Here is a 17,759-nt window from a genome sequence, read left to right as displayed (position 1 = left end):
ATTTCCTGGGTTAATTTACCAAAAGAAAATGTTAGCCTACATTTCTTGTTTGAGCACTTTATCCTAAATATGCCAGGGGTATATAAAAAAATATATAAAGATTTAGCTCCTGTTCTAGAAAGCTATGTCACTGTCTGCACTGGTGGGACACACTCAGAGAATCCTTTTCTGCATTCCAACATCCCCACCTATGTGCAAGGCAGTTTAGTTAACAGAGCCTTTTTGCACATCTGTGGGTAAAAGATCTCAGAGTGGGCAGGTTAATCCTAATTTTAGAAGATGCTCTGTTCAATGTCTAATTTTCTCTTTGTTTTATTCTATCTTCTTCACTTAATCTTAGGCTATAAGGTTGGTTAGTCCAGTACTCTTGCCTGGAAAATCCCACTGACGGAGAAGCCTGGTAGGCTGCAGTCCATGGGGTCGCTAGGAGTCGGACACGACTGAGCAACTTCACTTTCACGCATTGGAGAAGGAAATGGCAACCCACTCCAGTACTCTTGCCTGGAAAATCCCATGGACGGAGGAGCCTGGTGGGCTGCCGTCTATGGGGTCACACAGAGTTGGACATGACTGAAGCGACTTAGCAGCAGCAGCAGCATAAGGTTGGTAGAGGTAGGTACTTGCTGAGTGCATTGATATTGGTTAATTCCTAGTTAATTTAACTTGTCTGTCTAGAAAAGAAAGGAAAGAACAGCACCAGGGTTTCATACAGTTATGTAAGCTGGTTGGAACAGCCAGCATCCGAGCTATTATGAGTTGGTGGATAAATACTTAATTATGGACTCTCTGTGCCAATACTTTTGCTTTACTCCATTTTCTCTCTTTTGGTGTTACAGCCCATGCAAAAGGAAAATAATTGCAGTTTTATAGATGATTATTAATTCCTCTGGAATCATGGCAGTCTACTGCCTAATTATGCACCAGGACATTATTAGTCTTTCTGGAAACATCATGTTGCACTATAGCTCATCTCTTCACTACATAAAAAGGCTCAGGATTCTTCCCACAGGAGCGTTTGTGTCTTTGGACTCCCCCACCACCCTTAATAGCAATGCACAAAACCCACAGAGCCAGCTCCGAAGAGTCAGCGGTGAGGGGTGAGAAGATAGAAATGAGAAGGAATGGGTCCTGTGGGCAGAAGTCACTGATATACAAATCAAGACTTGTGCAAGTCCTGCCTAAGAACAAGAATATTTTTTAAAGTAGCTTAAAATGGGTCAGTACATCTACTCTAGTCATTGTTTCAATACAGAGATCTGGGCTGGGGGATGCTTTGTTGTACTTAGTGCTACAGAAGTGGAAAAAGATATTGGATTGATCCTCCCAATTCTGGGCTAGACCTCAGGGCCCACCTGGTACTTTGGAGAAAAGAAAAGGAAGAAGAAAGAGAATAAAAGGATGGAGAACCCAATTCTAGCTTTTAGAGAACTTAATACATTCAATATATGAGGTGTCTGCCTCATATAGGCAGCAGTAAGATCTGATTTTACATGTTAATTGCAGAAAGGAAAGGCACTAATCACCCCTGTGATGGTTCAGGCCCAACAGCTCTATTCCACGGTCTGATTGATGCTTCCTGGGACAGACAGGGTGACCTCCAGAACTCCAAGTAAGCCAAAGTCAACCACATCCCTGATTTTACTTCTCTGGGCTATACCTACAGGGCAGCTCTTTTAAATTTGCTGTTTGGGAAGGGCACAAATCAGGATCAGGGCATGACATGTAATGAGTCAAGGATCTCACACTCTCTCATCCAGAGCCCAAAGGTCTTTGTTCAAAACTTAATTGATGGGAGATAATGCTTCCCTGGTGGCTCAGATGGTAAAGAATCTGCCTGCAATGTGGAAGACCTGGGTTCAATCCCTGGGTAGGGAAGGTCCCCTGGAGGGGGGCATGGCAAACCACTCCAGTATTGTTGCCTGGAGAATCCCATGGACAGAGGAGCCTGGTTGGCTACAGTTTATGGGGTTGCTAAGAGTCAGACATGACTGAGTGACTAACAGTTTCAGTTTCAATGGAAAGCCTGAACTTCAAAATAAATTTAAGCAAAGACCATATAGCATCTGACTTCTAGTACAAGTGGCTACTTACCCCAGTCTGTCCACACAGGCTGAAGAGATGAGATTATATTGACAGCCTGTGTCAACCAAGGCTTTCACATCCTTTCCAGCACACTGTGGAGAGAAAATATACTGTTCAACAGAAGCTAGAGACGCAAAAGGGAAGAGAAATCCAAAGAGCAAGCAGCAGATGTCACATGAAAGGCAGGGCTGGAGAGCATCCTCACATTTATGGATTGGTAGTGTCCCATCTGTATCCACTGTGGTGTCTCCTTTGAGGGGTTCTTTTTCCTGCTGATTGTAGAGCTGACAGAGGATCCCAGAGGATTTGGGGATGTTTCCTTGTATGCACAAAGTGGCTTTTAATTGTGTGTGTGTGTGTGTGTGTGTGTATCACATATCCCTTTGCAAATCTGATGAAACATTTAGTCCTTTCCCCATAAAGGACGCACATGCATACAAAATACTGCATACACTTCCAGTGATGCACAGAGTGCCCCCTTAAAACTCATTTATGAATTCCATGATAACATCCACATTCTATACAATTTGGAGGAAAGGGCCCCATTATTGGGGTCATATTAGACCTGAATCCTACTCTGCAGAAAACCTGGAAAAGTTATTATCAGAACTTTACCTGGCAAGAAACCAAAATCATGTCATCATCCTCAGACTTCTTCGGCCCCTCAGACTTGGCCTGATTGAATTTGTTGGTCTTGGAGGCCCAAGGGACACGACTGTTTCGGAGCTTAGATAGGTTGGTTTCCATGAGGCGCCTCTGCAGAATGTTATGAGGTTGCTTGGGAACAGAAAGCAGAGGCTTCTTAGTGACAGGCCATGTTCCCCTTCCCCCATTGTCTCCCAGGTGCCATGGAAATAATGAAGAAGCCTCACATAACTGAGCTCCCCCTTTGCCTCTTATTTATTCTTCCTTCAAGTGCGGATTTCATGAGTATTATCAGAGCAGGAACTATCAGAACAGTAGACCAACCTCAGTGAATGAAAAAGCAATATGGGACTCTGGGAAATGTGAACAGGGCCAGTATTCCATGGCTAAAGAAAAGTAAGGGACTCTTGTGATTTGTACTACCTGGGCTTGCTGCCTTTCCTTCCCTTCCAAGGGCATTTCAGGAGAAAAGTGGCTTTAGTCTATGTGGAATAAATATATTTTTCCAGAGGATTTATAAGTAAGGGCAGCTAATTCTCACAGGCCAAAGAAACCTTCTTAGCACTGGTCTTCAGGAGTTCTGTGTACTTCTTTTTCAAGTCTCACTTCCTCACAGTCTTGGCTTTTGGACTCAAATGCATATGCCTTGGTGACCTGGCTCTCTCCTGTGGGTTGAGTCATGCATGGGGTGGATGCAGTGGGAAGACAGGTTATACCTGCTGAATAACCCTCTTAGGAGATACACTTTAGAACCTGGCAGAACCCATGAGAATCATCCTTACCATTATCCTCTGGACTTCAAGAAGCATAAGGCTCCTCCTGCCAAATGCTTGTTATCCATTCTCTCTCTTAATGGGCCAAAAGTGGAGTATAAAGGGGGCAGAAACTGACCAAGAAGCAGGGGGCTTAATTAGACCTTATATCCATGCCAGGATACATAATGTTAGGATGCAGAGTAAGGAATGTGAATTCAAGTGTGCTCTTTGATAGTGCTTAGGAGAGTTACTAGGGTAGATATAACTACGCTCTACTCTTTCTACTCCAAGTGGCCTCCAGAAAGTGTAAGCCACTTCTTGAAGTCATTTGACCTGAGAAATCTCTACAGGAGCACATTATTCCCAGTTTACAGTAATACTTAAAATCCCTCAGAGGATAGAGCCTTATCCCAAGTATCTTCGTGACACATTCTAGACAGCATTTCAATTCTAAAGGGAAGAAAGTACTCCTAGAAGCCCAAAGCCTAGAACCTTCCCCAGCAAGGGGGTAGAACTGGAAAAGTCTTCATTATCCACCACCTCACAGATTTCTGAGGAAGAAAGGAGTCAGAGCCATGACTCACTGTAACCCTGGTGAGGCGAAAAAATAGATTCCCAAAATACACTGATTCTTGGCAAGGCAGATTCTAAATTAGCATCCTTGGGAAAAGCAGGGGTGGGGTGGGGGTGGGGTGGGAGTGGGGGTGGGGGTAGCGGGGGGCATTTAAATGAAAATGAGAGATTCTTAACTTGATAAGGAGCTACAGGAAGTGCTAACTTTGTCAGATTTCCCGATTTGACCCTGGGAGAATGCTTTGCTCTGCAAAAGAAACAGAAATTCTTCATTCTTATCTCTTTCACTAATAAGCCTAGATTTATATGAAAGCAGGTGTTTGTTTTTGTCAGATCCAAGCTTAGCAGAACCAACTCAGATACGTTGGATTTGTAGAACTAAAGACTGGAAGGGACTTCAAAGGCTGTCTAACCTAGGCCCTCCTAACCTAAAGTTTGTGGTTTTCCTTCTACAGTGGTCTTGCTGAACACCACTTTACCTGGATACTCTAAATCTTGAGAGGAGTCTAATCATCGGACAGATGAGGTAAATGAGGAAGGTTCCGAAATCATTTCCCTTGAGTCATCTGTCTTCTGAATTTTCCTCCTAGATCCCCTTCTCCACAGTCTATATATTAATACACACTCCAAGTTCTCATATACTGGGGAGAAAACTCCTCCACAGAACTCCAGACCCTGTCTCTTCAATGCCACATCCTAACCTAATCATGTGCTAAGTCATTCAGTCCTGTCCAACTCTTTGTGACCCTATAGACTGTATCCCGCCAGTCTCCTCTGTCCATGGGATTCTCTAGTCAAGTGACTAGAGTGAGCTGTCATGCCCTCCTCCAGGGGGTCTTCCCAACCCAGGGATTGAACCTGCATTGGCAGACAGGTTTTTTACCATTAGCATCACGTGGGAAGCCCAATCTAATCACACCCTTGTCTTAATTGGCCTTTAATAAAGGTTGAAATCACTATTCTATTTCCTGACGCTTCTGATCCCACAATACCAATAATGATCTCCTAAATTCCAAATCTGATAGAGACATTTTTCAGCCTGGTGACTATTCCTTTGTTTAGAAACCAAAAAAGTTTTAAACATAACACATGCTCAATGTAAAATATTCAAATATCACTAAAGCATATACAATTAAAAGGGAAAGCTTCCTCAGCACCTCACCCTTCTTAGTTCCACTCCCTACAAATAACAACCATCAAATTTAGAAGAATATCCTTCCTCTTTTTTGCTGTCTTCGTTCCATGTGATATCTCAGTTCCCAAACCAGAGATTGAACCTATGCCCCTTGAATTGAGAATGCACAATTTCAACCACCACCAGGGAAGTCTCCCCCAAATTTTAATGCATTTACAAACATAAATAAAAATAGGATCACATCATAATTGTATAATATATGAAAGGCATTTTTCCATGTCAGTACATGTAATAATTTTCATTCATTTTTATAACTAAAAGTACTCACAGTATAGTTCAGGAGTTGAAAATTCACAGTCAATAAACTCATATGAATCTCAGAGATGCTTTTCTGTAGTCATTTAATTATACCCTCATGTTTTAAATGACAATGTAACTGCACATTTACCTCTGCTCCCAACCAAAATTTCACTAAAATGATAGTCAAGGAGTTAGAAAGACCTAAACCTTTCTCTTGAGAAACCTGTATGCAGGTCAGGAAGCAACAGTTAGAACTGGTCATGGAACAACAGACTGGTTCCAAATAGGAAAAGGAGTACATCAAGGTTGTATATCATCACCCTGCTTATTTAACTTATATGCAGAGTACATCATGAGGAACGCTGGGCTGGAAGAAGCACCAGCTGGAATCAAGATTTCCAGGAGAAATATCAATAACCTCAGATATGCAGATGACACCACCCTTATGGCAGAAAGTGAAGAGGAACTCAAAAGCCTCTTGATGAAAGTGAAAGAGGAGAGTGAAAAGGTTGGCTTGAAGCTCAACATTCAGAAAACAAAGATCATGGCATCTGGTCCCATCACTTCATGGGAAATAGATGGGGAAACAGTGGAAACAGTGTCAGACTACTTTTTTGGGCTCCAAAATCACTGCAGATGCCGATTGCAGCCATGAAATTAAAAGACGCTTACTCCTTGGAAGGAAAGTTATGACTAACCTAGATAGCATATTGAAAAGCAGAGACATTACTTTGCCAACCAAGGTCCGTCTAGTCAAGGCTATGGTTTTTCCCATGGTCATGTATGGATGTGAGAGTTTGACTGTGAAGAAAGCTGATCGCGGAAGAATTGATGCTTTTGAACTGTGGTGCTGGAGAAGACTCCTGAGAGTCCCTTGGACTGCAGGGAGATCCAACCAGTCCATTCTAGAGGAGATAGATCCTGGGTGTTCATTGGAAGGACTGATGCTAAAGCTGAAACTCCAATACTTTGGCCACCTCATGCAACGAGTTGACTCACTGGAAAAGAGTCTGATGCTGGGAAAGGTTGGGGGCGGGAGGAGAAGGGGACGACAGAGAATGAGATGGCTGGATGGCATCACCGACTCGATGGACATGAGTCTGAGTGAACTCCGGGAGTTGGTGATGGACAGGGAGGCCTGGCGTGCTGTGATGCATGGGGTCGCAAAGAGTCGGACACGACTGAGCGACTGAACTGAACTGAACTGAAACCTTTCACAAAGAGAATAGTAAACAACAACAACAAAAGAGATATTGACAAAATCTTGGAATCTATAAAACACCAAAAACTGGTAAATGACCTAGACTAGAGAAAGCTAAATTCTTCACACCATTCTACTTCATGGAACACTAGAGTAGCAGAGGCTGCCAGTTGCTAACTAAAATCCATGATTTCCTCTTCTTTCTGGACAGATACGTAGATTATGTTTCCCAGTCTTTCCTGTTGTTAGGTAAGGCCATAAGACTGAGTTTGGCAAGCAGAATGTGAGGAAAAAGTGACACACACCTATGTAGGCTTGGCTCATAAAACTCTCCTGTGCACACTCCTCCATACTCTTCTCCTATTCTGACTGGGGAAATGGAGATGACCCCTAGGGTAACCTTCCTGGAGGTAACATGTTTAAGAAAAAAAGTCACCATCAGTCTGAGTCCCCAAATGACTACATGGAAGAGGGCTATCTTGTTGACCTTTCCACTAGAACTGTAACTTTTAAAACAAAAAATTATTACATTTGAACTATTTTATACTTGGGGGTATAAAGCATATATATCCATATTAAAAAGCAGAGACATTACTTTGCCAACAAAGGTCTGCCTAGTCAAAGCTAGGATTTTTCTAGTAGTCATGTATGGCTGTGAGAGTTGGACTATAAAGAAAGCCAAGCACCAAAGAATTGATGTTTTCAAATTGTGGTTTTGGAGAAGACTCTTGAGAGTCCCTTGGACTGCAAAGAGATCAAACCAGTAAATCCTAAAAGAAATCGGTCCTGAATATTCATTGGAAGGACAAATGCTGAAGCTGATATTCCAATACTTTGGCCACCTGCAAAGAACTGACTCACTGGAAAAGACCCTGATGCTGGGAAATATTGAAGGCGGGAGGAGAAGGGGACGACAGAGAATGAGATGGCTGGATGGCATCACCGACTCGATGGACATGAGTTTGAATAAGCTCCGGGAGTTGGTGATGGACAGGGAAGCCTGGCATGCTGCAGTCCATGGGGTCGCAAAGAGTCAGATATGACTTAGTGACTGAACTGAACTGATACTTGGGGGTTGAGCTGTAAAAGCAGTTTTCCTACTTAAAAACCCTGGGAAAGCTGATGAATAGAGGTATTAGAAACTACAGTTGGAGGGTACAATTAGAGCTGGAAAGAGATTAATATAAAGCCTGCATAGGACTCCTACTTGACCCAGACAACTGGGAAGAATGCCAATACTTTATTCTTTTTTGTAAGAGTAAATCAAAAGATTTTGGTTGGTTGATAGTTTGGCTAGCCTTAGAACTGATTCCTATAACAGCTGAGGATGAGGGTGGGGCGTCCTACTACACCAGAACTAAAGGATGTGAGCTTACAGATTGAAAGGGTTCACATGGAGCCTTGCATAATGAAAGATAAAAGACCCACACCAAGATTTCACATAATTAAGAATTTTTGGAATATCATGGATGACAAAGATTCCAAAAGTTTTCAGAGAGAAAAAGAAGATTAAAATACAAAGGATTAGGAATCAGAATTACATAAGACTACCCAATGGTAATAATGGAAGCTTAAAGACAGTGATGGAAGCAAGGTCTGATGCTGTAAAGAGCAATATTGCATAGGAACCTGGAACGTTAGGTCCATGAATCAAGGCAAATTGGAAGTGATCAAAGAGGATATGGCAAGAGTGAACGTTGACATTTTAGGAGTCAGTGAACTAAAATGGACTGGAATGGGTGAACTTAACTCAGATGACCATTTTATCTACTACTGTGGGCAGGAATCCCTTAGAAGAAATGGAGTAGCCATCATAGTCAACAAGAGTCTGAAATGCAGTACTTGGATGCAGTCTCAAAAACGACAAATGATCTCTGTTCGTTTCCAAAGCAAACGATTCAGTATCTCAGTAATCCAAGTCTATGCCCCAACCAGTAATGCTGAAGAAGCCGAAGTTGAACGGTTCTATGAAGACCTACAAGACCTTCTAGATTGACACCCCAAAAAGATGTCCTTTTCATTATATGGGACTGGAATGCAAAAGTAGGAAGTCAAGAGATACCTGGAATAACAGGCAAATTTGGCCTTGGAGTACAGGATGAAGCAAGGGAAAAGGCTAATAGAGTTCTGCCAACAGAATGCACTGGCCATAGCAAACACCCTCTTCCAACAACACAAGAGAAGACTCTACACATGGACATCACCAGATGGTCAACACTGAAATCAGATTAATTATATTCTTTGCAGCCAAAGGTGGAGAAGCTCTATACAATCAGCAAAAACAAGACTGGGAGCTGACTGTGGCTCAGATCATGAACTCCTTATTGCCAAATTCAGACTTAAATTGAAGAAAGTAGGGAAAACCACTAGACCATTCAGGTATGACCTAAATCAAATCCATAACAACTATACAGTGGAAGTGAGAAATAGATTTAAGGGACTAGATCTGATAGAGTGCCTGATGAACTATGGACGGAGGTTCATGACATTGTACAGGAGACAGGGAGCAAGACCATTCCCAAGAAAAAGAAATGCAAAAAAGCAAAATGGCTGTCTGGGGAGGCCTTACAAATAGCTGTGAAAAGAAAAGAAGCAAAAAGCAAAGGAAAAAGGAAAGATATACCCATTTGAATGCAGAGTTCCAAAGCATAACAAGGAGAGATAAGAAAGCCTTCCTCAGCAATCAGTGAAAAGATATAGAGGAAAACAATAGAATGGGAAAGACTAGAGATCTCTTCAAGAAAAATAGAGATACCAAGAGAAAATTTCATGCAAAGATAGGCTCAATAAAGGACAGAAATGGTATGGAACTAACAGAGCAGAAGATATTAAGAAGAGGTGGCAAGAATACACAGAAGAACGGTACAAAAAGATCTTCACAACCCAGATAATCACCATGGTGTGATCACTGACCTAGAGCCAGACATCCTGGAATGTGAAGTCAAGTGGGCCTTAGGAAGCATCACTACGAACAAAGCTAGTGGAGGTGATGGTATTCCAGTTGAGCTACTTCAAATCCTAAAAGATGATGCTGTGAAAGTGCTGCACTCAATATGCCAGCAAATTTGGAAAACTCAGCAGTGGCCACAGGACTGGAAAAGGTCAGTTTTCATTCCAATCCCTAATAAAGGAAATGCCAAAGAATGCTCAAACTACCGCACAACTGCACTCATCTCACACACTAGTAAAGTCATTCTCAAAATTCTCCAAGCCAGGCTTCAGCAATACATGAACTGTGAACTTCCAGATGTTCAAGCTGGTTTCAGAAAAGGCAGAGCAACCAGAGATCAAATTGCCAACATCCGCTGGATCATCAAAAAAGCAAGAGAGTTCCAGAAAAACATCTATTTCTGCTTCATTGACTATGTCAAAGCCTTTGACTGTGTGGATCACAATAAACTGTGGAAAATTCTAAAAAAGATGGGAATACCAGACCACCTGACCTGCCTCTTGAGAAACCTGTATACAGGTCACGAAGCAACAGTTAGAACTGGACATGAAACAACAGACTGGTTCCAAATAGGAAAAGAAGTATGCCAAGGTTGGATATTGTCACCCTGCTTATTTAACTTATATGCAGAGTACATCATGAGAAATGCTGGGCTGGATGAAGCACAAGCTGGAATCAAGACTGCCGGGAGAAATATCAATAACCTCAGATATGCAGATGACACCATCCTTATGGCAGAAAGTGAAGAACTAAAAAGCCTCTTGATGAAAGTGAAAGAGGAGAGTGAAAAGGTTGGCTTGAAGCTCAACATTCAGAAAACTAAGATCATGGCATCTGGTCCCATCACTTCATGGCAAACAGATGGGGAAACAGTGGAAACAGTGGCAGACTTTGTTTTTTTGGGCTCCAAAATCACTGCAGATGGTGATTGCAGCCATGAAATTAAAAGATGCTTACTCTTTGGAAGGAAAGTTATGACCGACCTATACAGCATATTAAAAAGCAGAGACATTACTTTGCCAGCAAAGGTCCGTCTAATCAAGGCTATGGTTTTTCCAGTGGTCATGTATGGATGTGAGAGTTGGACTATAAAGAAAGCTGAGGACTGAAGAATTGATGCTTTTAAACTGTGGTGTTGGAAAAGACTCTTTAGAGTCCCTTGGACTGAAAGGAGATCCAACCAGTCCATTCTAAAGGAGATCAGTCATGGATGTTCACTGGAAGGACTGATGTTGAAGCTGAAACTCCAATATTTTGGACACCTGATGCAAAGAGCTGACTCATTTGAAAAGACCCTGATGTTGGGAAAGATTGCAGGCAGGAGGAGAAGGGGATGACAGAGAATGAGATGGTTGGATGGCATCACCGACTCGATGGACATGAGTTTGGGTAAACTCTGGGAGTTGGTGATGGACAGAAAGGCCTAGTGTGCTGTGGTTCATGTGATTGCAAACAGTCGGACACGACTGAGCAACTGAACTGAACTGAACATATTACAATATTAGCATAGTAGGAGAGGGGACATGATGGAGAGGAATAAGAGAATTAAGGAACAGTTTAAATTTTTTTTTAAGTTTTAAATTATATACATGTATTTTTTTTATAAAATGTAAATTTAAAAAATATACCCTATACATTAAGAAAGCATACAGCCACAAGAAAAACCAACTTTATGGGGCTTGAATGGAGGTATATTTTTTTGTCATATAACAAGAAGATTGGGGGTAGGTAGCTGCTGATTAACAATTTCAGGGCTATTGTTTCTGTAATTTTCATGGATATTCCCTCATGGTCTTATGATGGGTACCCCAGCTCCAGGCATTACATCCACATCCAAAGAATGAGGAAAGGAGAGGGGACTCTCTGTCATCTATCCTTTTTATCAGGAAAGTGAAAGCTTTCCCAGAAGTTCCCTCAGCAGTTTTCTGCCTATATCTTCTTGGTCAGAATTCACATGACCACTTCTAACGGCAACAGAATGTAGATGAATTTAGCTTCTCCATAGAGGAGTCAGATAGAGAGAAAAGGGCTGAAAATGGGCGATAATTTAGCCAACTAACTGTGTCTGCCAAATTGTGCAAAAACTAAAGTGTATGTACATGTGTGCATATGCACATACATGTACGCATGCTCAGAGCCCTCCACACACACCCCAATAATGTAACTTCAGTTCAGTCCAGTCGCTCAGTCGTGTCCAACTCTTTGCGACCCCATGGGCTGCAGCACACCAGGCTCTTCTGTCCATCACCAGCTCCCAAAGCTTGCTCAAACTCATGTCCATCAAGCCGGTGACACCATCCAACCATCTTATCCTCTGTTGTCCCCTTCTCCTCCTGCCTTTAATCTTTCACAGCATCAGGGTTTTCTCTAATGAGTCAGTTCTTCACAATCAGGTGGCCAAAGTATTGGAGCTTCAGCTTCAGCATCAGTCCTTCCAGTGAACATTCAGGACTGACTTCCTTTAGGATTGACTGGTTTGATCTCCTTGCAGTCCAATGCAGATGTAATGTCAGATAATCCAAAAACCTTAGCACCTATTTTTTTTTTCACATATGCCCTACTTTCTGCATTTTAAAACAGTACATCATCTGTAAACATATGAGTCTGCTGTACAAACACACCTCAATTTACATAACTACTAATGGACATTTAGATTGTTTCTACATTTTTGCCATTAGAAACAATGCTTTAATAAACAACATTCCATTTTTCTTGAAACTCTCCTCTACGGGCTTCTAAAACCACTTTTCTGTCTATTCTACATCTATATCATTTATAGGTTCCTTTGCCTCTTATTTCCTAAATGTTAGTGTTCCTCATTGCTCTCCGTGGGTCCCTTTCTCACTTGACAAAACCTTTAAGGGCAATCTTACCTACTTTCATTGTGTAAATTACTGCCTTTATGATGATGACTCTATCTCATGCCCAACCCTCGCTTCTGAGTTTCAGATCCACAGAACCAACTGTCTCTTTGAACTTCTCCACTTAGACACCTCACAAGCACTTTCAAACTTAACTTAACCCACTGATCTTTCCCACAAAACTTGTGCTTTCTCCCATAATCTTCATCTTGGTGAGTGAAATTCTGCTGTTTTAACACCTCACAGATTCCTCCCCGTTTCTGCTATTATAGTTAAGTTCAAATAATCTCCTTAAGCATTATATCATGGTCTCCTTCTTCTGAAGTGATTCTCTTGCCAGCTGTATCAAACATAAAATACGCAATTTAGCATTTAAGACCTTCCACTAACCCATCCTGCTTCCCAATCTTACCTTTATTTCCTCCATGAGGGCTTTCTATTTCAGCAAAATGACCACTTGTCACATACTACCTTGAGTAAATTACTAATCTAAGTATTACTTTTTTTTATCAGTCTCACATTCTTCATCAGTAATAAAAGAGGTGTGAGCTTCAAAGTCCTGTTCCATTTTAGTGTTCTGGATTACTTCCTTTCCACTAACCTGATAAAATGGCACCATTACCCACCCACCCATTTTGATTCTTTTGATTCTCAGAAGAGAATCAAACTTCCTAATTTTCCATCCCAAGTATATCCTGAGTTGGTCCCCAACTTACAATGGTTCAACTTTTCATTTTTCAACTTTGTGATGGTGCCAAAGTAATACACATTCAGTAAAAACCATACTTTGAATCCTTATCTTTTCCAGGGCTAGTGATACACAGCACAACACTCTCTCATGACACTGGGCAGAAGCAGCAAGCTGAAGTTCCCAGTTAGCCTCATGATCACAAGGGCAAACAACTGATACACTTACAACTCTTTTGGACCCATACAATCATTCTCTTTTTTCACTTTCTGTGTGATATTCAATAAACTACATGAGATATTTGACACTTTATTATAAAATAGGCTTCGTGTTAGATGATTTTGCCCAATTGCAGGGTAATGTGCTCTGAGCACATTTAAGGTTCAGTTCAGTTCAGTTCAGTCGCTCAGTCATGTCCGACTCTCCGCGACCCCATGAATCACAGCACGCCAGGCCTCCCTGTCCATCACCAACTCCCGGAGTTCACTCAAACTCATGTCCACAGAGTCGGTGATGCCATCCAGCCATCTCATTCTCTGTCGTCCCCTTCTCCTCCTGCCCCCAACCTTTCCTAGCATCAGCGTCTTTTCCAGTGAGTCAACTCGTCGCATGAGGTGGCCAAAGTATTGCAGTTTCAGCTTTAGTATCAGTCCTTCCAATGAACACCCAGGATTGATCTCCTTTAGAATGGACTGGTTGGATCTCCTTCCAGTCCAAGGGACTCTCAAGAGTCTTCTCCAACACCACAGTTCAAAAGCATCAATTCTTCAGCGATCAGCTTTCTTCACAGTACAACTGTCACATCCATACATGACCACGGGAAAAACCATAGCCTTGACTATACAGACCTCTGTTGGCAAAGTAATGTCTCTGCTTTTTAATATGCTATCTAGGTTGGTCATAACTTTCCTTCCAAGGAGTAAGCGTCTTTTAATTTCATGGCTGCAATCAGCATCTGCAGTGATTTTGGAGCCCCAAAAAATAAAGTCTGACACTGTTTCCACTGTTTTTCCATCTATTTCCCATGAAGTGATGGGACCAGATGCCATGATCTTTGTTTTCTGAATGTTGAGCTTCAAGCCAACCTTTTCACTCTCCTCTTTCACTTTCATCAAGAGGCTTTTGAGTTCCTCTTCACTTTCTGCCATAAGGGTAGTGTCATCTGCATATCTGAGGTTATTGATATTTCTCCCAGCAATCTTGATTCCAGCTTGTGCTTCTTCCAGCCCAACTTTCCTCATGATGTACTCTGCATATAAGTTAAATAAGCAAGGTGACAATATACAGCCTTGACGTATTCCTTTTCCTATTTGGAACCAGTCTGTTGTTCCATGTACAGTTCTGACTGTTACTTCCTGACCTGCATACAGGTTTCTCAAGAAGCAGGTCAGATGGTCTGGTATTCCCATCTCTTTCAGAATTTTCCACAGTTTATTGTGATCCACACAGTCAAAGGCTTTGACATAGTCAATGAAGCAGAAATAGATGTTTTTCTGGAACTCTCTTGCTTTTTTGATGATCCAGCGGATGTTGGCAATTTGATCTCTGGTGCCTCTGCCTTTTCTAAAACCTGCTTGAACATCTGGGAGTTCACAGTTCATATATTGCTGAAGCCTGGTTGGAGAATTTTGAGCATGACTTTACTAGCGTGTGAGATGAGTGCAATTGTGCGGTAGTTTGAGCATTCTTTGGCATTGCCTTTCTTTGGGATTGGAATGAAGACTGACTTTTTCCAGTCCTGTGGCCACTGCTGAGTTTTCCAAATTTGCTGGCATATTGAGTGCAGCACTTTCACAGCATCATCTTTTAGGATTTGAAGTAGCTCAACTGGAATACCATCACCTCCACTAGCTTTGTTCGTAGTGATGCTTTCTAAGGCCCACTTGACTTCACATTCCAAGATGTCTGGCTCTAGGTTAGTGATCACGTTATCGTGACTACCTTGGTCGTGAAGATCTTTTTTGTACAGTTCTTCTGTGTATTCTTGCCACCTCTTCTTAATATCTTCTGCTTCTGTTAGGTCCATACCATTTCTGTCCTTTATTGAGCCCACCTTTGCATGAAATGTTCCCTTGGAATCTCTAATTTTCTTGAAGAGTAGGCTAGGCTAAAAGATGATGTCCAATGGGCTAGGTATATTAAATTAATTTTTGACTTAACAATGTTTTCATTTTACGATGTGTTTATGAGGATGTAAAGGCAGAGGCACCAGAGATCAAATTGCCAACATCCGCTGGATCATGGAGAAAGCAAGAGAGTTCCAGAAAAACATCTATTTCTGCTTCATTAATTATGCCAAAGCCTTTGACTGTGTGGATCACAATAAACTGTGGAAAATTCTGAAAAAGATGGGAATACCAGACCACCTGACCTGCCTCTTGAGAAACCTGTATGCAGGTCAGGAAGCAACAGTCAGAACTGTACATGGAACAACAGGCTGGTTCCAAATAGGAAAAGGAGTGCGTCAAGGCTGTATATTGTCACCTTGCTTATTTAACTTATATGCAGAGTACATCATGAGGAACGCTGGGCTGGAAGAAGCACAAGCTGGAATCAAGATTGCTGGGAGAAATATCAGTAATCTCAGATATGCAGATGACACCACCCTTATGACAGAAAGTGAAGAGGAACTCAAAAGCCTCTTGATGAAAGTGAAAGAGGAGAGTGAAAAGGTTGGCTTGAAGCTCAACATTCAGAAAACAAAGATCATGGCATCTGTCCCATCACTTCATGGGAAATAGATGGAAAAACAGTGGAAACAGTGTCAGACTTTATTTTTTTGGGCTCCAAAATCACTGCAGATGCTGATTGCAGCCATGAAATTAAAAGACGCTTACTCCTTGGAAGGAAAGTTATGATCAACCTTGATAATATATTAAAAAGCAGAGACATTACTTTGCCAACAAAAGTCTGTATAGTCAAGGCTATGGTTTTTCTCATAGTCATGTATGGATGTGAGAGTTGGACTATGAAGAAAGCTGATCGCCGAAGAATTGATGTTTTTGAACTGTGGTGTTGGAGAAGACTCTTGAGAGTCCCTTGTACCGCAAGGAGATCCAACCAGTCCATTCTAAGGGAGATCGATCCTGGGTGTTCATTGGAAGGACTGATGCTAAAGCTGAAACTGCAATACTTTGGCCACCTCATGCGATGAGTTGACTCACTGGAAAAGACTCTGATGCTGGGAAGGGTTGGGGGCGGGAGGAGAAGGGGACAACAGAGAATGAGATGGCTGGATGGCATCACCGACTCTGTGGACATGAGTTTCAGTGAACTCCGGGAGTTGGTGATGGACAGGGAGGCCTGGCGTGCTGTGATTCATGGGGTCGCGGAGAGTTGGACACGACTGAGCGACTGAACTGAACTGAACTGAACCTCATCGTAGGTTGATGATAATCTGTACTGTTGTTGCTTCCTCCTAAATTTATTTGGTATCGATCTACTTCTCCCCATCTTTACTACCTCCAATCTAATCCAAGCCACTGTCATCTCTTATCTGTGCTACAAGAGCCCCCTGGCTTGTCTTCCACCTCTTCCTTCACTCTTCTCCAAATCATCCTCTACATAGCAACCAGAGCGAACTTTTCAAAATATGTGAGATAATACATTCCCTTACTTAAAGCCCTTCAATGACTTTCCATTGTTCTTCAGATGAAATTCAAGCTTCTTACCATGGTCTATAGGGCTCAGCACCATCTGGTCCTTGTCTATCTCTCCAACCTCCACATACATACCATTATTGTTGTTTAGTCACTAAGTTGTGTCTGACTCTTTGAGACCCCACGAACTTCAGCATGCTAGGCTTCCCTGTCCTTCACTATCTCCCACAGTTTGTTCAAACTCATGTCCACTGAGTCAGTGATGCCATCCAACATCTCAGCCTCTGTTGCTCCCTTCTGCTCTTGCCCTCAATCTTTCCCAGCATCAGGGTCTTTTCCAATGAGTCGGCTCTTCACATCTGGTGGCCAAAGTATTGGAGCTTCAGCTTCAGCATCAGTCCTTTCAATGAATATTCAGAGTTGATTTCCTTTAGGATTGACTGGTTTGATTTCCTGGCTGTCCAAGGGACTCTCAAAAGTCTTCTCCAGTACTACAGTTCAAAAGCATCAATTCTTCGGTTGCTTAGCCTTCTTATGGTCCAACTTTCACATCCATACATGACTACTGGAAAAACCATAGCTTTGACTGGACAGACCTTTATTGGCAAAGTAATGTCTCTGCTTTTTAATACACTGTCTAGGTTTGTCATAGCTATTCTTCCAAGGAGCAAGCGACTTTTAATTTCACAGCTGCATTCACCATTGGCATTGATTTTGGAGCCCACGAAAATGAAATCTGACAGTTTCTACATTTTCCCTGAAATCTGACAGTTTCCACATTTCCCCCATCTATTTGCTGTGAAGTGATAGGACCAGATGCCATGATCTTTGTTTTTTGAATGCTGAGTTTTAAGCCAACTTCTTCACTCTCTTCTTCCCCCTTTATCAAGAGGCTTTTTAGCTCCTCTTCACTTTCTGCCATTAGAGTGGTATCATCTGCATATCTGAGGTTGCTGATACTTCTCCTGGC

The 17,759-nt window shown here is 42.0% G+C and overlaps 1 protein-coding gene across 1 annotated transcript in view; it reads right to left on the bottom strand.

Annotated features, from left to right (window-relative positions):
• NRIP3 (nuclear receptor interacting protein 3) overlaps window positions 1-17,759 on the bottom strand; it is a 31,626-nt gene that overhangs the window by 4,885 nt on the left and 8,982 nt on the right. The window contains exons 2-3 of the mRNA XM_055423410.2: window positions 2,698-2,859; window positions 2,092-2,174 (exon numbers count right to left, since the gene is read on the bottom strand). Of these exons, the coding sequence (XP_055279385.2) occupies window positions 2,092-2,174; window positions 2,698-2,859 (245 nt within the window). The remainder of the gene's footprint in view (window positions 1-2,091; window positions 2,175-2,697; window positions 2,860-17,759) is intronic.

Source organism: Moschus berezovskii, chromosome 14 (genome assembly GCF_049115385.1).
Source record: "Moschus berezovskii isolate FMDL1 chromosome 14, NW_MosBer_1.0, whole genome shotgun sequence".
Classification (NCBI taxonomy): domain Eukaryota; kingdom Metazoa; phylum Chordata; class Mammalia; order Artiodactyla; family Moschidae; genus Moschus; species Moschus berezovskii.
This window is presented reverse-complemented; position numbering and strand designations above follow the sequence as displayed.